The following is a 22,085-nucleotide window of genomic DNA, read 5'->3' as shown; positions in this document are numbered from 1 at the left end:
GTCCGATTAATTTTTTGGAAATGATGTAATCAGACAGACAAAAATGTAAAATAATGCGCAAATTCTGGTATTTCCAAATAATAAAATAAAAAAATAGCAAAAATAAATAACATCTTTACAAAATGACAAGTTAAGGCACAAGAAACACAAATTTCCAAATCTCAGTGTTTCACAACATAAAACTTTGGAAACAAATACCTGTAGTAATGTTTTTATATTTGAACAGTGCAAACTACTTCCAGTGACAAGATATACTGTATTTCACTTCCCTCCAAATGTCACGGGCTCAGTAGATAGTCGGGCTGGACCTGAGTATCCAAATATTCGGTCATCGGATCCTCCCCCCCAACCCCACCCCCACCCCGGCTGTATCACGCAGGGCTACCAAGCCTGACGTCATGCTTCACGTCGCCCGTTTTAGTAAACAGAAGACAAAAGTCGAAGACGGAGATATCCATGCTAAAGCTGTGTTGATGTTGTCGGATTCTGACGCAAGATCATACGTCAAAAAAACGTGAAAAGTATGGCAGAGAAAAACTACTTTGAGAATTACTTTTTTTTTAAAAAAATTACTCAAGTAAATGTAAAAGAGTAAATGTAACTCGTTACTACCCACCTCTGCTTATGAACATAGGTGAGGGTTGGAATATGGATGGACTGGTAAATTGGGAGCTTCGCCTTGTGGATCAGCTCCCTCTTCACGACATTGGTTTGGTACAATGCACACATTACTGCTGCCACCTCACCAGTCCACCTGTTCATCTCACATTTCATTTTTCCATCACTTGTGAAATACTTAAACTTTCCCTCATTTGGGGAAGCCCCCCACCCCCCCCACCCCCCACCCCCCCAACCTGGATTAAGCAATCCACTTGTTTCCGACCGAGAACCATGGCCTCGGACTTGGAGGCATCATTTGCAAAGAGCAGAGATGCGATCCTGAGGTCTCCGAACCCGACACTCTTCCCACCCCGGCTGTACCTTGAGATCTTGTCCATGAACATCACAAACAGGATCTAAGACAAGGGGCAGCCCAGACGGAGTCCAACACCCACAGTAAACGTGTTTGACTTTGTGCCGAGTATGCAGACACAGTTCTGACTTTGATTATACAGGGACAGAATGGTTCGTATCAGCGAACCCAGTGCCCCATACTCCGGCAGTACCCCCACAGAGTCCTTCGGGGGACACGGTCATAGACCTTCTCCAGATCCACAAAACACATGTGGACTGTCAGGTTGAATTTTGCGAAAATATTGCTTTACTTACTTATAAAAGTTCTTGTACTAGCTTGATAATTTGCACACTTGCACTCACACACAATATACATGTATTCCCTTTTCAGACGGACTTCGGGGTAGTTCAGGAGGGAGCAGTGTCTCTGGTGGCAGAAGTGGATGAAGAGCCTGCAGGTGTGCCCTTTGAAACTCGCCATATGTCCATCATCCTCGAGGATCAGGTTGTAATGTCTCACAAATCTTGTACAGATTCTCTGGTGATTCTGCAGCGCTGGAGTTCTGGCTCTCTTGCCAGGTCTCGGTGCACCACTTTATAAAAACAGGAACAGCAGATTTGACAATGTGCACTATTGTGGCAGTCACCCCCACGTGGCACTGCTTTCTAAACCAATCTGTGCAGCTCTACAGTTACCCCAGCCCCACCTGTTTGTGTAACTTTTAACAATTAATCCTGCATGCCATGACAAAAAACAAGTCACGATGTCCAAGAAAGTGTCTGTCCACCTTCACAATAAAACTGGGCTGAGGCAGAGATCACAATGATGGTGCAAAAACATTTCTAAGGCTTTGAGTATTCCCAGGAGTATGGTGGCCTCTGTAACTGAAACTGAAGACATCTGAAACTACCAGGATCATCTTAGAGTTAATCGTCTGAGAAAACTGAGTACCTGAGCCAAAAAAGCCTTACAGAGGGAGATGACCAAGAACCCAAAAAGACTGGTCTCCAGAAAAATGACAATCCTACACAACTAAACTGCATTCTCATTATTTTTTTTTAAAGAAACAAAATGTCTTCTCAAAAGGTCAGACTATGACATTGTAGGAAAGGGTTTCAGTTTGAAGGAGGCACAAAGTTTGTGGAGGGAGAGAGGTGAGCAACAGGACTTACTACTTTTGGTTTTCATTCACTCATAGGCAAAGCCCTACAGTAAGCATGAGATAAACTGCCCAAAACCCAATGTGTAAAGCCTATACAAAGTACTGTATTCAGGCTCTGAATCCAATTTATATATGAGAGTTGAGTTATAACAAATTCAGAAAGATTCCTAAAGATGTTTTCATTTCGTCATTATGAATTTTAGTTTTATATTGATGGGTAAGATGTCAGTTCCATCCCAATCCATTCATCCATTATCTATAAGCCGCTTAACCCTCATTAGTCTATCTGATTCATGTAGGGTGGACAGGAGACACCCTGGACAGGTCACCAGTCTATCACAGGGCTACATATAGAGACAAACAATCATACTCACACCTACGGACAATTTAGAGTCGTACATTAACCTCAGCATGTTTTTGGACTGTGGGAGGAAGCCGGAGTAACCTGGAGAAGACCCACACATGTACAGGAAGCAAACTCCATGCAGAAAGATCCCAGGATGTGGACTGGGGATCTTCTAGCTGCAAGTCGAAAGTGCTAACCACGAAGCCACTGTGCAGCCCATCCCAATCCAAATAAATGTACATCTACATCACTATTAAGAGTGCTAAAAGTGAAGGGGTCTGAATACGTCTGAAGCAGCTGTAGACGTCCGTCGACAAAAGCGAATTTCTGTGCCTGTGTCCTGTGCACTGAAAGACAGATAAATCAATGGAAACACTTTCTGAAATTTTCTGAAATGTTAAAAATTAAATGCATTTGAACACGGTGCAGTCTGTTTTTCAACAGCAGTTTTTCACAGTTTGCATATCATAATCCTCTTTTTCTGACTATACTTCCTCCTAGCTATGATTTCAGCTTGGGCATAATGGTAATTGGTCTTTTTCCAAGCAGACATTCAGACTTGTCATAGTAGAAGGGCAAGAGCTTAAAAGGTAACAATATCATCTATTTAGGTGTAAGCAGCAATGGCGTGATTATAAGTCAGCATGGACAACACCAGGTGAAACACTGAACCCAAAGCAGCCAAATGCCATCACAAACTGTATTCTTACATTTAAAATTCTATGTAGTCATTTTAAAATGGATAAGGAGGCTTCTTCTTTGTCTTCTCTCTCAGTAGACCGAGCATGAATACAAATGAAGAGCTCACAGAGATTAGAGGAGACTGGGGTTAGTTGGCAAACTTTTCATTCTCAGCTATATTTCTCTGGCATAATCCATGGTAGAAATATTCTAACCAGCACAAAATGAAAGGTTAAGCTCTCAGCCCCATGAATAAATATATTTTAATTTAAACAAATGTTTTTCTAAATGTAAGTGATTCGTGATGGCTGCACAGTAGCTCGGTGGTTACCACTGCTGCCTTGTAGCTTGAAGATCTCCGGTTCACGTCCTGGCCTGGACCTGGGAGCTTTCTGCATGGAGTCTGCATGTTCTCCCTGTACATGCGTGGGTTTTCTCCAGGTACTCCGGCATCTATGAATATATGAAATTTTGACAGCTTTTATTATCACATATGATTAAAGATTTTTGAAATGTAATTTAATTTTCATTCATTTTTGCAAAACTAGATAACAATGTTTGGCAAATAGCAGCATATAATATAGCATGAAAACTGTGATACTTCAGTGTTTTGTCTCTTATGATAGTGTGATGACCAGAAAGTAGGCTCACTTTACAATTTTCAAAAACGTCAGACCACTACAAGTATAATAAGTTCATATTGGAACATGTGCCAAACATCCATGTTGTCTTTGACTCAACTTTTTGATCAAAGTATTTCATCCAGTTACCATCACTCATGACACACTTACAAACCAGACATTAAAGTGCAGCTGACTCCTTTGTCCGTTAAGCAGAAGTAACACACTATTCAACATTCTATCAAAAACAATTTAATGATACTGTTCATGCACAGATAGCATTAAAAAACTATGATTTCTTGATGTTTTAACAAAATCTCAAACAAAATTTTAACTAATAACCTTAATAATTGCTGTAATGAGGTTGTAGGTGAGAAGTTGCAGAGGCCCAATATCCACACTGTGTATTGTTGATGTTAGTATACACACACAAAATTTCACAGTGTACTGTTTTGGTTGTTAGAAATAAGTAAAGAAGACTGTAAAATTATGAGTTATTAAATGTGGTTAATGGCATTAATAGACTCTTTCTGATGTAAACTGAAATTACTTACTTAAACCCTGCTTAGACTTAGTGCAGAGGATGGATTCTGGAACAGCTGAAGGCTACAAAGTGTTGTCAGGTGCTTGAATATTGTTTAATGAGTCGTTCTTAAACAGTGAGTTAAGTGTAACAGAGACACTGTAAATGACAAGTAATCACACCGGTTGTAACAAGTCCAGGGGCCCGTTTCACGAAGCAGGTTTAGTGAAAACTCTGAGTTTGTTAACCCTGAAATGAGGAAAACAGAGTTTTCTATCTCAGAGTAGATCAACTCAGAGTTCAGGGTTAAAGTAGTGTGACTGGGTGTGCTTCAGTCCAAATCAAAACAAACAAATGTTATTCCAAAAGTATCAATATGCACGTTTATCAGTCACTTTCTGTCAAGAGTTTATGGAGATGTCAGTAGATCACAGATGTTAAGGTCAATCTTATCATTGCCCAGAGGCTCAAGTTAAAAGCCTGGTGTCAGGGTCAGTAGCATCAATAACATTAAGTAGAGGATAGTTCCAAAGATTAAAGAGGTGTTTCTTTACTGTCATTTTGTATTTTCAGTTCACAGAAAATAGAATTTTACATCTTACATCAAATTGCCAAATCTGAGCTGGCAGCAGAAATCTTTTAACAATTTTCTCCAAATTTTTCAGGATTAGTTTGACATTTAGGAAATATATTTATTATTTTTTCTGCTGAGAGTTAGATGAGAAGATTCATCTCTGTATTGTAAATACAGAGGTGTAGGTATGGGGTCGGGGTCGCATGTTTAAAAAAGACGTAACGCTTGTGATTAGCTGTTTGTTAAACGTGTGCAGAATCCTGTGTATTTTCACCACAGACTACCATTGTAATGACAAAAATTTTGCATTGTTTTGTGTAGAGAAACGGCAATCTAATAAGCTGTAAATGCAAAACATCACATGTAATTATTTAATTTATTTCAGTTGCGCTTAGTTTTCAGTTCACTATTATATAATATGTATTCATTTTTAGTTATAGACACAGCTCTATATTTTATATTCATAATTTTAAATTATGTAATAATTGCGTGCTGGGCATGAATGACATTTGCTGCAATATTTATTTGAACAATTTCCCAGTGCATCGCTCAAATCAAACTCAATGAGACAAAAATGCAGCAAAATTGTGACATATCAGTAGTTTGTCTTGTCTGAGAAAACCTCAGTTGTGTCTTCAGCATTCAAACCTTTGCCAGCTGTCTCTTATTACAATATCCAAACACTGATTAGATGCAATATTAGATCCGAGCATTTGTCAAGTTTTTTCTGTAAGGTCAGCTACTTTTGCTGGCTAAACAGCAATTAGTGTAACTTCATATGTATGGTCCTCTCATGGTACTCGCTTGTGCTGGTAACTAATATTTTAAATAGGTTCTTTTAAGAATGCACATATTAATAATTTTACTAATTAATTATGCTTTAATTGTGTTAGTAGGCCATTTATTTAAACTTCATGGCTTCCATGGTCAGCACCTACCTAAACAGTGCAGCATAAAGCTGCCTTTGTTACAGCCAGACGCTGATAACCAACACACAACTAGAGTCAGGTGTAACCGAGGTAAACAGTTGCACAGGCCCAAAAGATTACATACTTAAATCTTTATGACAAGCCATAAAATTGTTTCAGATCTCCCACCTGTGGATGATGAAATACATAAACCTGCTCACTACCTTATCAGTCCAGTAGCTGCTGTTTATTTACTGTGTACAGACTGACGGGCAGCTCCACTATGTAAGTGACTGAAAAGGTGACAGGATCTATCCATCCATTCATTATCTATACACTGCTTAATCCTCATTAGGGTCGCGATGGGGCTGGAGTCTATCCCATCTGACTTAAGGTAAAGGCAGAGGACACCTGGACCGGTCACCAGTCTATCACAGGGCTAAGATCCATCCCTTGATATTTTTGTGTCGCCCCTGTTTTAAAGAGGACTGTGTGTTTGCTGATTGAAATATGTCTGAAAATATGTGACTATATTTTCACAACAATAATAACTGATACAAAGTTAGAACATTTAAATCCAGTTTTATGCATTTATGGCACTAATTCTCATAACATGTCATCTCAAGGCAGTACTCATAGTAAGATGAAGACCTCACAAAACTATAGAGAGAAACTCAACAAAGCCACTGATTCTGTTTGGTATCATTTAGCAGCAAGAACAATCAGAACCAAACAAAAATGAGACCAACTTTCCACTTCACCTAAACCACACGGCTAACACTTGCTGTTCCTCAACAGTTTGTCTTAGTTTATTAGTTTCCCTTGCAATAAGAAAAACATTCTTCAACTGAGCAAAGAGCTTTAATTGCTAGATAAATAAGATGTGACATTTTAATTCAGGTCCTCGTTGTTGTTCATATTTAATCAAATACTACTTCCAATTAAGTTAACATTGTAACACAAAACACTTGCAGCGTCAAAAAAAAAATTGAGTAGATTGAAGAACTGTGGGATTTACTCCACACCAGCATCCTTTTATGCATTTGTGGTTCTGATTCATGGATCAAATCTGTTGACCACTAAAGACCGGATAACTATCATATGTATAAAGGCAGTGTTTTCAGATTGGTTTAAGCTCCATTTTGTTGCAGCACAGTTCACCACAGAGGAGATACGTAGAACGTTTGGCATATGTAATAACCGAGATCACTCATTTCACATTACATTTGAACTCAGATTGGGTGAAGCACTGATGGCTCATGACGGAAGTTGTATCACTGATGAAGTCGCATGATTTAACCAATACATATATATATATATATATATAATATATATATATATATATATATATATATATATATATATATATATATATATATATATATATCTTTTAAAGTTATTTTTTTGGCCTTTATGTGAGAGGCAGACAGGAAAGTAGGGAGAAGAGTGGGGGGGAAGACATGCAGTAAAGGGCCACGAGCAGGAATCGAACCCAGGCCACTTTGTCAGGGATTAGCCTGTTCATGGGTCGCCCACTCAACCAGTTGAGCTATCCGGGAACCCAGAGTTAACTGATATTTTTAACAAATGCAGAAGAATCAAGCAAGCAGAATGTCACTAGAAAGCTCCAAGTTCATTTTTCCAGGTGAATAAAAGCCATTTTGGTGTCCTTTGTGTGCAGTGATGAGACAAACGAAGGCCCTCGGGCCTGGTTCACTTATTGTGCTGAGCTGATACATAAGCAGGGGAATATGGGTGTTCCCCTTCCCAGAGGTTTAAGATGTCAGGGCAGTGAGTGCTATTATGGCATGGTGGGCCTTTGTCCGGAACAGGGTGGAGGAATGAAGATAGAGGTGGAGAAGAGGGCTGAAGAAGGATGCTCGAGGACAGAGATTCGACTCTGTGGAGATAGACGAAGAGGAGAGAGCAGCAGAGCAGGCGAGTCCACGCTTTCTGCCTCACAACCACATCAGACTCAGATAGGACCAGGAGACAGGAAGATATGAGGTGAGCAAAGTCTTTGCTTCAGTAGTCTGTACTTGTAATGTTCTGTTCTGTGTTTTCATGGTGGCCACAGACTGTCATGACCTATTATAGTCATCCGACTTCATATAGGAAGTTATCATTAATCCATTTCAGTGACCACGACTGAATTTGTTTGTCTTGGTTTTTATGATCAGTCTTCATTTGATTAAAACAGAAAATCATCATTTGAACACAAAGAACAGTTAAACACTGGCTATATGGACCAGTTTAATCAAATGAAGACTGTATGGGTCATACTTTTACCAGCATGACCCATGTTGAGTTTGATGTACTATCTGTTTACTATTATTTGTTTTAAAAAAAAAAAAAAAAGAGAGATATGAATAATGTTTTACATATGCTTTACTATCTCTTTACCACAATTTATTTGCAGATTTTTTTTCAATTTGTTATATACAAATTAATTTTATTTGCTGTATTTACCAATGGATTTCTCTTTTACTGAGCGACTTACTTGTTATATGTATTTATTGTTTCCCTTATTAATATATGTACTTATTAATTATTAAGGTTGAATTCACTCATGTCTCTGACAATGAAGGCTAGACCAAAATGTCTGCAGAAAATTAGGTATGCATAAAAGTTGTAATTACATTTTACAATGAAAAAAATGCTTTGAAAGATACCTTTGATGAAACACAATAAATTAACACAAGAAATATATTTTTTAAAGTAAAAGTGAAACAAGGAAAAGTAAAAAAAATAAATAAAAAAGTAAGATAGCAATCCAACATTTACACTATAAAAATATCACCTGTACATTAGTGGTACAAGCCAGTATATAACATTATATTCTGTACAGTAAGGTGCTGAATGTCCTTGAATATGCAAAGAATAGTTGAACATTTTGGTAATACAGTATACCTGTAGAAGATTGACAACTCTCAGGAGATGGTTTAGTGGGAAACAGCTTACCTGTCTCAGATTTTAAAAGATCTGCCTACCAGCACACCTACAGCTCAGTAGTATGTTGTGTTATCTTGTGTTATTTGTGTGATCTATACACAAATCAGAGGGTCAAAACTAAAGTTTGTGGATTTAGAGAAGGCCTCATGCATATATTGTTGACCAAACCTCCATATAACCTTCATTTGTCACATCTTTTGTCCAACAAAACAAAAATGACATGATGTGTTAACAAGTGAGGCTAAGACAGTTTTTTTTTAAATGTGCAAAAGTCAGCCACAGCGTTAAAACCACTGACATGTGAAGTGAATAATACTATTCATCTTGTTCCAATGGTACCTACCAAGGAGTGGGATATATGAAGCAGCAAGTGAACAGTTAGTTCTTTCAGCTGATATGTTTGAGGAAGGAAAACTGGGAAACTATAAAGGTCTGAGTGACAAATTGAGTGACGGAGTGAGAATATCTCAACGCAGCACGTCATATGGGGTGCTTCCTGTAGGCAGTGGTTATTAGTTACCAAAGTATGTCAAATGAAGGCCAACAGGGTCATGGACATCCAAGGTTCACTGATGCATGTGAAAGGTGACGGCTGTCCAGTGTCCTCTGACCTGTAGAACAAACTGCTGAAACATTAATGCTCCTATGATAGAAAGGTGTTAGAACACACAGTGCATGGCAGATTTCTGTGTATGGAGTTGTGTAGCTGTAGATCGTCAGCATGTTAACGTCTTTGTGGCTGGAACCACAAAGGCCACCTTCAGGGGTCTGATAGAGTCCAGGCCTTGATGGTCTAGAGCTGTTTTTGGTGGCCAACACAGTATTAGGCAGGTGATTTTAATGTTGCTCATCTGTGGGTGTGCAGTGTTTGTGCTATGCCAAGCTAACCAACTGTTGGCTGTGGCTGAAATGTACATATATAATGTTTACACTCAGGTAAAGAATAAATGATTTCTGTTTAGAGAAAAGCTGAGCATTGAATTAATGTGTGCTTTGAAAAAAGACTGACTTCTCAGACTCCTTTCTTTAATGTCACTACCATTTCCTCATGTTTCAAATGTTTTCTTCAGGCAGTAAGTGTGAATAGCGATGAACTCGATGGAAACTGTCATACCTGTCAGTGTCCTGTAGCTGCAGTCCCTCAGGGAGGCCTGATATGATTTACAGTACGATTTATGTAACAGAGTCTGCCTCACTGTTCATCCAGAGCCTTCTAATGAGACATACTCAATAGACCTACATGACCAGGAGGGAGTATTAGCATTTAGATGATAACCCAAGCAGAAGAAATAGAAGATTCTTGATATTATTCTCAGAATTCCACTACCTTTAGACTTGAAACTAAGGGATAAAATCTATAATAATGTTCACACAGCTTATGCATATCATATGTGTTCTGGTTTTACAGTCTTTTTGCCTTCTTGAGCTCAACAAAGCATTTTCTTTTATTTTGTTGGAGTTTCTAAGTTAATATAATAAACACACATGCAAAAAACAAATGCACCCTGCAGCAAAACTATATTTTCTGATGATTTACAGACAAAGTCCTGTAAAGTTACTTGCTGGGATTTTGTTCTTTATTTACAGGTAAAATTTCATGTTAACATTTCTGTTGACACTTAATCAGATTCTTTAAGCATGCTGTTTCACTGTTAGTTGCAGTGATTACTGATGGCAGAACAAACTGCTGAATAAAGTACTGAGTGATCCCTTTGTTTCTGTGATATACTATTTATACTGTAATTTGATAAACTGGCTGAAACAGTTTTTACATTTTTGAATGAATGCCTTAAGGACTAATAATAAACTCACAGATACCTTTAGGTTTATCTTTGGATGAAGAAATAGCATATTTTAAAGAGCTACACGAAGTGTGGTGTCCCTTTTATTTTGACAGTGAATGAATTGTTTGAAAAATATCACATTTTTAGTGGCTGGCAAAAAACTGAGCAGCCTTATTCCTTTGTAAAAATGAGAATAAAGTAGAATATAAGAGAATATAAATGTTGTGAATAAGATATTGTGAAAATAACAAAATATTGTGTACATTTGGAAACTTAATCTGCCACTTGTGCCACTGGATAACCAGGAGCAGGATTACAGTAAATGACCTCTGTGGGTGGTGAGTCATAATAAGATAATAAGTTTATTTGTATTACGTCAACATTAACAATAGACCCTCGACCATTGTTCTGTGGGATCAAAGTAGGCTGTGGAAACACGAAATATTAGAAAGGTAAGAGACAGTCTGCAGGTAGGTCTGTTTAGTGGTTTTAAGAACAGAGCTGACACTTCAGTTTTCCTGCTACATTCTGTAATCCCAGGAACTGAGACCACTACATGTTTGTCATTATTATATGGTCCATTCTGATGAATGGCTGCAGCAACCACAAAGGGGATGAAACTCCGGTTTCCTGTATAAGGATAAAAGTAGATACCAAGTATATATAAAGGCCATAATAATATTAAAAAAAGTCTATTGATAGATGTGTTACTCTAATGATTGCCAGTTCTCATAATGTCCTTCTCTTTGCCCCCACAGGCTTCCACTCTTGTGGCTGTTGAGTCTGTTTGCGGTGGAGCAACACTGCTCGATAGGTATCTCACTTTTAGAGAAGATGTCTTTGCTGTGTTTACACTCAGATTACAGACACCAAATCATGTGTGTTACCCAAACAAATCCAAAATGATTTGATTTGACAGATAATCATGTGAATTTTTTCTAAAAATCTTTCCTCTGTTCTTTCCAGTTGACCTGAAGGAATGCAATGATGCAGGCATCAAATGCCACCCACAAGCTGATTGTTTGAAGTTCCAAAATCGGTTCACCTGTGTTTGTCGTATTGGCTACATGGGTGATGGTGAGATGTGCATCGACATTGATGAATGTCTCACTGGCCTCAGCAGTTGTCACCGAAGAGCTCGCTGCAACAACACCCTTGGAAGCTATAGCTGTGTCTGCCTTAATGGATATGTTGGAGATGGCATCAGCTGTCAAGACATTGATGAGTGTCAAAACAACAATGGAGGTTGCCATACAAATGCCATTTGTACTAACATCGAGGGAAGTCGAAAGTGCAGGTGTAGAATTGGCTTCAGGGGCAACGGCTTCCAGTGTGATGATGTTAACGAATGCTTAAACCAAGGGATGTGCCACTGGAACGCCACTTGCACCAACAACCCCGGGTCTTATGTGTGCACCTGTAATGCTGGATATAAGGGCAATGGAAACTACCTTTGCCTCGACGTTGATGAATGTTCAGAGACTCCTCGTGTTTGTTCTTCGTTGCTTGGATATAGAGGCTGTAAAAATCTGCCTGGTAGCTACCGCTGCACATGTAACAGTGGCTATGAAAGTAATGGACGGAGCTGTGTGGACATCGATGAATGTGCAGGCAACTTCTGCAGTCTTTTTGCAGACTGTGTAAATACCATGGGGTCATACCAGTGTACCTGCAACAGTGGATTTGTAGGGAATGGACTGACTTGTGCAGATATAAATGAATGTAATGCGGAGAATGAATGCCATCCCACTGCTGCTTGTATCAACAGGCTGGGCAGTTATGAATGCTCTTGTCTGGATGGTTTTGTTGGAGATGGGCGACTGTGTGAAGACATTGATGAGTGTGCAACACTTAACATCTGTCCTGTTACCACTACCTGTGTCAACACTGGTGGGTCATATTACTGCGACTGTGGCACTGGCTTCATCTTCAATAATTCAGAGTGCCATGACCTGGATGAGTGTTTGGCAGGACGCTGCAGTCCATATGCATCCTGCACAAATTCTCCTGGTTCCTTCTCTTGTCAGTGCATGACAGGGTACAGGGGAGATGGTTTCACCTGTGTGGATGTGGATGAATGCTTGCTGGCTGAGCAGTGCCACTCCAAAGCGCTTTGCATTAACCTTCCTGGCTCCTACAACTGCACTTGTCAGGTGGGTTATTCTGGAAATGGGAAGATCCTTTGCAAGGATGTTAATGAGTGTTTGATCGATAATGGAGGTTGCAGAAACAAAGCCGAATGTGTCAACAGTCAGGGTTCGTTTTCTTGCCTTTGTCTGCCAGGATTCATCTTGATTAACCAGACGATTTGCCAAGATATAGACGAATGCACAGAAATGGACGATCCATGTGGAGTGAATGAAGAGTGCAAAAACATTGATGGATCATATGAATGCCCCTGCCAGGTTGGGTACTATCGCCCTGCCAGCAACATGGACTGCGTTGATATGGATGAGTGTAAAGACAACCCCTGCCACATTAACGCCACATGTCTCAACACCATCGGGTCACACACTTGCACCTGTAAACGAGGCTTTGCAGCAAATGGCAGCCAGTGCAATGACATAGATGAATGTTCTGCAGGGGATACATGCCACTCACGGGCCACATGCACCAACTTTATAGGGGACTTCCTCTGCTCTTGTCAAGAGGGTTTCAAAGGTGATGGTTTCTCCTGTCTGGATGTGGATGAGTGCTCCCTCTCAAATACCACCTGTCCTTCCTTCTCAACATGTATCAACTCCCCTGGTGCTTATGTCTGCTCATGTTTGAATGGTACAGTGGCCTTCAACGACACATGTGTGCTGCCCAGTCCACTGTGTGAACCTAAATGCCACAATCATGGCCTGTGTCATCTTTCACCTGTTGGGTACCAGTGTGCTTGTGACCTTGGCTACGAAGGCGATGGACTGACTTGCTCTGATATAGATGAATGCCAGAGTGAAAATATTTGTCCTGAAAATGAAACGGAGTGTGTCAATATCCCAGGATCATTTTCCTGTGTCTGCAAACAAGGCTACACTCTCAACGGAACACAGTGTGTCGGTAAAACTCTTTTTTTTTTTTTCAAACAAAATGTACTTAATTTGAAAGTGTAAAATGAAGTGTGTTTGACATTCTATACCAAGCAGATAGCTATAAACTGATGCCAAAAAACTTGTGGTTTGTGCAAAAGACTGTGTCCTAATCTAATATCAAAACAGAACATTCCAGACAGAAAAAACATAAACAAATGATCACATTTAATATTATGGTTACAGATTTCACAATAAAATTAACATTTCTGAGTCATATGGGATGGCAGTCATTACATTCAAAACATTTTAAAATTTAAAAACTCATTTGTGGGTTTTTTTTGTGCCATTAAATTAGTCCAGTCTAGTGAAAAGGTGGCTTTCCACAGTAGAAACTCAAGTTGGCAAGAGGTAGTAGCTGGATAGCTCACTGACTTACACTCCTGACTTTGGCATGGGAGTTCAGTGATTCAAATCCAGTCAGTTGTCCAGTGAGGACTCTTCGGCAAGGTCCTTAGTGCTGCCATGCCCACCTACTTCAGGTTGTGTGTACTATATGCTGCTTTTATTTTTTTTTAAAAAGTAGCTTCTGCTAAATGAAATTGGAAAACAATTTCAGCCTTTCAGCCTGCTCAGCCTTTCTGTTTCCATTGTCGTGTAGGATTCAACAGCTTCAGCCGTTAGCTCAGAGTTTGCCATAACAGCAACAAATAGTAAGTACTAGAGGGTTTGTTATGGGAGCCTCAACAGTGAACTTTACATTGTTGATGGTGATGATCAAGAAAAGACTTCCCCGCGACTAGGACATCAACACTTAAACTTATCAATGCTGTCTTTTGAGAGTTTAATCAGTTAGTGTTGACTCTAATCCTACAGTTTTTCAGGGCTGCTCATAAGTATAAGAGTAGGTACTTTTTTCAATCCCTGAAAACAGCCCTTAAAGAGGTTCTACTGGGGGCAGTTCCTGAGGTGAGAATACGCACAAAGGTTCAGGCCACCCTAAAACAGCCCTCAAGTTCCTGCAGTGGAAGGCAGCCTTATTACTACACATCATTCATCCATCCATTTTCAATACACACTTAATCCTCATTAGGGTCTAGGGGAGGCTGGCGTATATCCCAGCTGACTTAGGGTAAATGCAGCAGACACCTAGGCAGGTCGCCAGTCTATCACAGATTGCACATCATCTGCATCTGTTGTTGTAGCAACTGTGAGAAAATTATGTATTGTCTCAGACTTAATCCATCAAAACAGATTTAAGCACTTGCTTGTCAGTTTCACGTCGAGAGATAATTCATTCAAATTGAAAGTGAAAGGAAAATTACACAGTAAAATAAGCACAAAATGCATAATACAACCATTTAGAAGAATCAGCTCTTTCATTCCAGTGACACACCACCCACTCCTCCAGAGTTTACACACATTTCACTTTGATATGACAGTGCTAGAATAATAGGGTGCCTCTGTTTCTTGCATTCTGACGTATTTACTTTTTGTCTGAAGACACTAAGCCAATAGATTTATTTTACTTCACTTCTAAATAGCATTTCATCTCTTCAACTTGGTTCCAACAGAACACAAATATCATTAACTCAGATAGTGAAATGTCCTTTGATTGTCTTCCTCTCTTTCTCCCTCCCTCTCTCCTAATTTGTTTGTAACCTTTCTAGATGTGAACGAGTGTGAAACAGGGCAGCAGGTGTGCAGCGAGTTTGCCCAGTGTGTCAATACATGGGGAAGTCATTCCTGCTTCTGTCTCAGCGGTTTCACAGGTGATGGAAAGAACTGCTCTGGTAAGTAACAACTGCTCATTATGAACATGAATTACACCTGTTGGTTCTCTTACCCCATAAGTGGACTCACTTTTGAGCTTTCTTTTAGCACCATTTGGTGCAATTTCTTTGACACTGTCCCATTTCGAATAAATTTTAGACTTTGATGAGTGCCAAGTCCAAAATGGAGGATGCCACCCAGTCGCCAACTGCACTAACACACCTGGATCTTTCTCCTGTGTCTGCCCACTCGGCATGGAGGGCAATGGCTTTGACTGTCACGATGTGAACGAATGTGAGAAGAACTCTACCCTGCCACACAACTGCAGCACCCAGGCTTTGTGCCTCAACACCAACGGGTCCTACCGATGCCAGTGTCACGACGGATACCAGGGTGACGGCTTTGTTTGTGATGATGTGGATGAATGCCAGGTGGCCACAGCCTGTGGCAGCAACATGACTTGCAGCAACATTCCTGGTTCCTACACCTGTTCATGTATGTTGGGAGTGGTGTACAATAAAGGCACGTGTGTGAGTGAAGCTACCTGCCTGAATGCTAGTAAGAACTGCCACCCACACGCCAAGTGTCATCCTTACCAGGGTTCCTTCTACTGCCAATGTGCAGTTGGCTTTGAAGGGAATGGCACTGACTGCTGGGACGTGGACGAATGCGACCAATCACAAGATGAAGTCTGCCCTGCCTTCTCCTATTGCTTCAACACAAATGGCTCATACATCTGCAGCTGTTGGGAAGGTTTTCAAACCAATGACACACAGTGTCAGAACATAGATGAATGTGCGACGGGGAACTTCACCTGCCCTGACAACAGCACCTGTACTGACCTCGAAGGGAGCTATACATGTACCTGTGACCCAGGTTTCTCAGGCAATAGATCCTTGTGTTTAGACATTAATGAGTGCTCACTTGGCCTCATCCAGTGCCCTAATTTCTCCAACTGCATAAACATGGTTGGATCTTCTGTCTGTGAGTGCTGGGAAGGTTACCAAGGCAACAGTACTACCTGTGAGGATATCAATGAATGCCTACACAACTCCACCTGCGGTGATCATAGCACATGCGTCAACACTAACGGAAGCTACCTGTGCCTTTGTGATCCCGGATTTTCCAGCTTCAGTGACGTGTGTGTGGACATCGATGAATGCAGTGACAATGAGCTTGGGGAGCTTTGCACCAATGGAACATGTATGAATGCTGTTGGCTCCTATTACTGTGAATGCAACAAAGGATTCAGGAGTAATGTGACAGAGTGTGTAGATGTAGATGAATGCTCAGACTCCCTCAACTCTTCAGTGTGCCAGATCCATTCCACATGTGTCAATATCCCTGGATCTTACCTTTGCCCCTGTCATGAAGGTTTCATTCTGAATGGCACAGAGTGTCAGGATATGGATGAGTGTCATGACCCAGATGGCACACCATGCCCTGACAACTCATTCTGTAACAACACAGCAGGTTCCTTCTTCTGTGTGTGCTCTCCTGGGTACAAACCCATCAGCTTAGCCTGTGAAGATATTGACGAATGCAACGACAACACCACCTGCCGCTTTGATCAGGTGTGCACAAACCTACCTGGAGCGTACAACTGCTCTTGCCCGACGGGGTATCACGAGGAGAGGCAGGCATGTGTCGACACCGATGAGTGCTATTATTCACCTTGCCACCCCTTGGCCCGTTGCTGGAACACACCTGGCTCCTACTCATGCCAGTGCCCCACAGGCTTCGCTGGAAATGGTTCTTGGTGCAAAGATGTGGATGAGTGTGTCGCCCTGACCACACCGTGTCACCCTCTGGCTCAGTGTCACAACACCCCGGGATCATTTGTGTGTGTCTGCATAGAAGGCTTCATGAGTGTCGGGACACTTTGCGTTGACATTGATGAATGCCTGCAGGCAGATGGGCAGTGTCACTCTGCTGCCACCTGCATCAACTATGTAGGAAGTTTCAAATGCTCTTGCAATCATGGCTGGGATGCCACCAATGAGAACAAGCATGGGAAAGGAGGTTGTGTGGATGTGGATGAGTGTGTGTCACTCATGCCATGTCCTGGCCAGTCATCCTGTGTCAACCTACCAGGGTCTTATGCCTGTTCCTGTCCAAGAAGCAGCACAGTGTGCACAAGGATCACTCAGAATGGTTGGCTCTATTTTTGTTAATCAGCTGACTTGGCTGATGGCTGTTTGTGTGTCTGCCACATTGTATACATTTTTTGAATTGTCAAAGTGTGTAGGAAATAAACTATGCATTTTTTCAGGTTTTTCACTTGGGAGTGAGCTAATAATTAAACAACAAACAGGAGAAACAGGGTTTTCACTGTGATGCTTGCAACAAATAGCACATTCCTTCTGGGGAATGTAAAGCAAGTTATATATATAAATTAACTTGAAGGCAATTCATGTAAACAACCTGCATTGAACAAGGTGTTTGTTAGTGGTATAATTTTTGTAAGTTTTACACAGTGAGCAGACAGTCTAACCTTTATCTACGTTTTTTCTGTTTGTGGTGTCGCATCCATTCTGACGGGGTTTGATGCCATATTTCAAATAAAAAGTGACATCCTAAACAATCATCTCGCATGCTGATAGCAAATGAAGTGATTAGTGTGTGTGATACACAATATGATGTATTTTTTAAAATTTGCAACAGATTAACTTTCTGTGCTCTCCCTACAGAGGGCACTCTGTACCCCTATGGAGCAGAGGCTGGTGACAAAGAAGTGAAAATAGATGCAGAAGATGGAAATTCTCCATACATCATCCCACCAATAGGTTTCCCCTTCTTGGGGAAACTGTACTACAGGATTTTTGTGAGTTTCTAAGTACACTTATCTGCAACTGCCAAAATGTTCTTTTAAAATAGGATCAGTTAATAATCGAGAAACGCCTTCAGAGAATCCTGAATTCACAATGTAAACTAATTCCCTGTCCTGTGACCCAACATGTTATAAATGTGCTGTTATGCATACAGGTTGAAAAACAGTGGCAATATAATACATACAGCACAATTCATGTCAGATAAAATTTCATTAGAGTCACATTTGTTGGGACAATAATAGACGTAGTACACATTGCTTAAATTTGCAATGAGATGGAATAGAATAAACAGAGAATTATGATTATTGTTGTGTTTATTTAAAGGTTTACAGCAGTGGCAGTGTATGCAAGTAATGTACACATCTCTATTAACTATTATAAGAAAAACTACAACAGAAAAATTGAAAACAGATAGGGAGGCCATGCTATTATAGGCATTGCAATATTGGACATAAATACAGCTTTGGATATATTTATTAGACCACTGTGACTTCTGTTTTCTGGCTCTTTCTTTGTGTTCTTGACGGAGCCATGCTGCATTTTCTTCTCGTTTTTTTTTTTTTTTCTGATTCCAAGCCAATTTGCCGCAGTTCTTTCACTTTATTCTTATTTGTTAAGCACCAGTATGGCTCTTTTAATGTCTTCTTGCAGTTTCCTTCTTTAAGTTTAGAGAGTGAGTGAAAATTTAGCTTGAATTCTGTGGATTTCATATATACAGCTTATGCCCAAAATAACCAGGACTGAAAAATGTTTTAGGTTGTCTAGTGTGAATTTTGACAGTTTCAGTTAATCATACATTGTTTTATAAAAAAGATATACTTTTTAATGATTTTTAGAAGATGCTTTAATTATTTAACCACGAACAGAATATCAGTGTTGAAAGCCTGTCTTATAGACTTTGTAAAAAAAAAAAAAAAAATAGGTGGTCTTATTATTATTTCCAAAGCTCGATATGATTTAACATCAGAAGATGTCAGTAAGAGTGCATGATGTCTGTCTGACATTGTCTCTCCCTTTTGTTTTCTTAGTTTTCTGATAATGGCCTCATCCAGTTTCAGTCTGTCACTGAGAACGAGAAGTTTCTGCTCCCGTCTCCTTTTGCCAGCGGTTTCCCCGACAACATGAATACGACTCTGTTGGCGGTTTTCTGGGATGATGCTAACCTCACCAAAGGGAATGGGCAACTGCACTATCAGGTGAGACAGTCCAGGGTTACTGTCTGGTTGGAGTAGAAAAAAGTTATCCATGGTTGTGTTTATTTAAAAAAAAAAAAATGAAGTAAAGACAAAGTAAAGACAAGTCTTTGTATGACAGAGATTCCATTAACAAAACAAGCCGTCATGCTTTGCAGCCTGTGTTTCACATCACTCCACCTTTTCTCTTACAGGAATACCATAAGCTGGATGTGTCAGATGTCTATTCTGAGATAGTGTTTAATCGTACTGCAGATGAGGTGATGAAGTTTAAGGGTCTCAGAGGCAAGTCTGCTTTTAGCCCATCCTGGATCCTCAAGATTACCTGGGACAAAGTGATGCCCATCTCCATCCAGAACATCAACTTCTCAGAGGTTTTTTTCTTTTCTGAATCAAAGTTGCAACCAAAATGACTTACATATTTGCATTACATGGGTATTTAGATGCAAAGAATGTTGCACAAGTAATGGTTTCAAATTGAGATCAATATGAAACAGGCACAATTTTAGTCATGGTGCACAGTATTGATAATGAATCGCAAACAGCAAAATACTAAATATGCATGTCCTGCATTGCATAACTCAGTTTCTTAGTGTCTATAGGACAAAACATACCATAAAGATGTTCAGGGATCAATGTCATTGCCATGTGAAGCGTCTCTGACTGAGGATCTACCTATTGCAGAAGTCTCTTGTGTACCAGTTTCAGTGAAAGATGTGATGGATTAGGGAGTGTTACTGTTTGTTTGTACGCTTGTCCTACTTTAAATGCTTTTGTCATGTGCAATGTGAGCCCTTAAAGATGTCAGCTGGAAGAAAGCAGTCAAAACTCCTGGAACACTTGTGCTTTTTTGTTTAGCTTTGGTGCCACCTTGGGGCTGCTTCACCCTCAAGGGCTTGAATGCAGTGTGTGATAATAGCTGCTGCCACATGTCTTTTTCTAGGGAAATTTCTCAACTGCTTGCTGTCCTGTTGTTCTTGTGAAAAAGCAGTAATCCTAAAAGCAGGCCACATTACACTATAATTATACATACTAATAGATTCTTTGGGAAAGTGGCTTCATTCATTAAGATCTATGTCTGGAAACTAGTATTTGATGACACAATAATTTGAGAGTTTTGTGAGGTTTCAGAGTGCTTATTAATGTTAAAGGAGTTCTGATTTGTTATTTTCAGACCAACACTTTCCAGTGTATCCTGACAACAGATGGAGCACAGTCTTTTGCCCTCCTTCGATATGGGGAGATGAACTGGGGTCCCGGGTTAAGAGAAAACCATGACGCTCTGATTGGCTACACAGATGGAAAATTGACTGTCAAGGAGACCACCGACCCCCTGGAAAACCTTTTCGGAACTGAGGGCAGATACAGGCCTCAGCAGGTGAAAGGAACCTTGGGGAAGTTAGGCCAGCTGGTGTATGATTTGACCGGACCACCAGAGTTAGAAGTGGATCCCGGATTGAAGTGCCAGGCCTGGGCGATGACAGAACCGGACCCCGCTGAGTGGACAGAGGTGTTGCCAATCTGTCCCTGCACCCGCACCCAGGCTCTGGAGGATCTGGCGTTCATTCGGGATACCACTGATTCAGGTCCAATGGCAAAGAGGCTGAGGGGTCAACGGTGGGGGGGCGCAAGAGGGCACATTTTCCAGTCACTCCTGTCCAACAGATACGGCTCAGGGAAGAGGTGCGCGTATGAACCAGATGGTCCCCTGCTGGCTGGGTACAACGAACGCTACTTCTCCCAACGCAGTTTACAAAAACATATTGGTAATACAAGAGATTAGCACCATCACTAACTAACATTTCTATTCACTGTTCTCTGTCTCTTTTTTCCCTGTAAAATAAAGTCCCACACCTCTATGGAAACAGTACAATCATGACTAGAAAGGGACAGAACTCACAGCACATGAATTCACTATGACACAGTTAAAATGCCATTAATCCAAACAAAACAAAGAAAGTTCATTTTTTTGACTATTTGTTTAGTAAAAAATGAAAAATCCGAATTCAAGTGTTACCAATAGTAAGAAAAAAAAAACTCACAAGGGCTCCACGTGCTATTGATAGCATAGATAGATTTGATTTGGTCAGTTTACAGTTTTTAACCTTTACAAACTTGGCATTTTCCCACTAACCACATAAATTAACTCTAGGAAAATGTTCCATCCCACTAAATGCATCTTCCAATGACTTGCTGACTGCTTCTTCCTTTCTGTACCATTCTGAGTCATGCGGCGTCACACATGATACCTTTGAGGACTGTTGAAAAGTCAAAACTCGGACAATTCTTTCCATTTTTACTGTTTCTTGTTCTTATAAATGGTGTCATTTTGACAGATTTTCAAAGGAAATCATGCCTTTCAACCCCACCGGCCAGTTTGGGATTAGAAGTTTAAGACAGAATTGAGATGCATTTCTTTGGGATAAACTGTAACCTACTGCTCAGAGGACAGTCTGTTTGATCTGTAATTCACATTGCTACAAGTATTTCAACGAACTTCTCTTTTCAGATGGAGATCTCCTGCCATTCCAGTGGTGCTGTATCGACTCTCCTCTGTGCCACCTTTACCTCCACAAGAGGCCTGTGGACCGTTGCCAAGGTTACAGCTGGACCGGCCCTGATGACTCCAGACCATGCGACAAGAAGGCGACACAGGGTGTAGGTGAGCATCTCCTCCAACCAAACGCAATTTAAAACCAGCACAAGGCCGCATTCATCACAGTCATTAATGGAGTTTTAAAAGTAATTCGTCTAGTCTATCCATGTAAG

At 40.4% G+C, this 22,085-nt stretch overlaps 1 protein-coding gene across 1 annotated transcript in view; it reads left to right on the top strand.

Moving 5' to 3' along the window:
• The first annotated feature begins 7,263 nt into the window (after window positions 1-7,263).
• si:ch73-105b23.6 (fibrillin-1) overlaps window positions 7,264-22,085 on the top strand; it is a 28,022-nt gene continuing 13,200 nt past the window's right edge. The window contains exons 1-10 of the mRNA XM_035951982.2: window positions 7,264-7,776; window positions 11,264-11,319; window positions 11,472-13,550; window positions 15,190-15,312; window positions 15,452-17,446; window positions 17,983-18,116; window positions 19,152-19,319; window positions 19,511-19,690; window positions 20,491-21,082; window positions 21,826-21,978. Of these exons, the coding sequence (XP_035807875.2) occupies window positions 7,772-7,776; window positions 11,264-11,319; window positions 11,472-13,550; window positions 15,190-15,312; window positions 15,452-17,446; window positions 17,983-18,116; window positions 19,152-19,319; window positions 19,511-19,690; window positions 20,491-21,082; window positions 21,826-21,978 (5,485 nt within the window). The 5' untranslated portion in view covers window positions 7,264-7,771. The remainder of the gene's footprint in view (window positions 7,777-11,263; window positions 11,320-11,471; window positions 13,551-15,189; window positions 15,313-15,451; window positions 17,447-17,982; window positions 18,117-19,151; window positions 19,320-19,510; window positions 19,691-20,490; window positions 21,083-21,825; window positions 21,979-22,085) is intronic.

This window comes from Amphiprion ocellaris, chromosome 16, assembly GCF_022539595.1.
Source record: "Amphiprion ocellaris isolate individual 3 ecotype Okinawa chromosome 16, ASM2253959v1, whole genome shotgun sequence".
In the NCBI taxonomy this organism is placed as follows: domain Eukaryota; kingdom Metazoa; phylum Chordata; class Actinopteri; family Pomacentridae; genus Amphiprion; species Amphiprion ocellaris.
The sequence above is the reverse complement of the archived record's forward strand: the minus strand, read 5'-3'. Positions and strand labels throughout refer to the sequence as shown.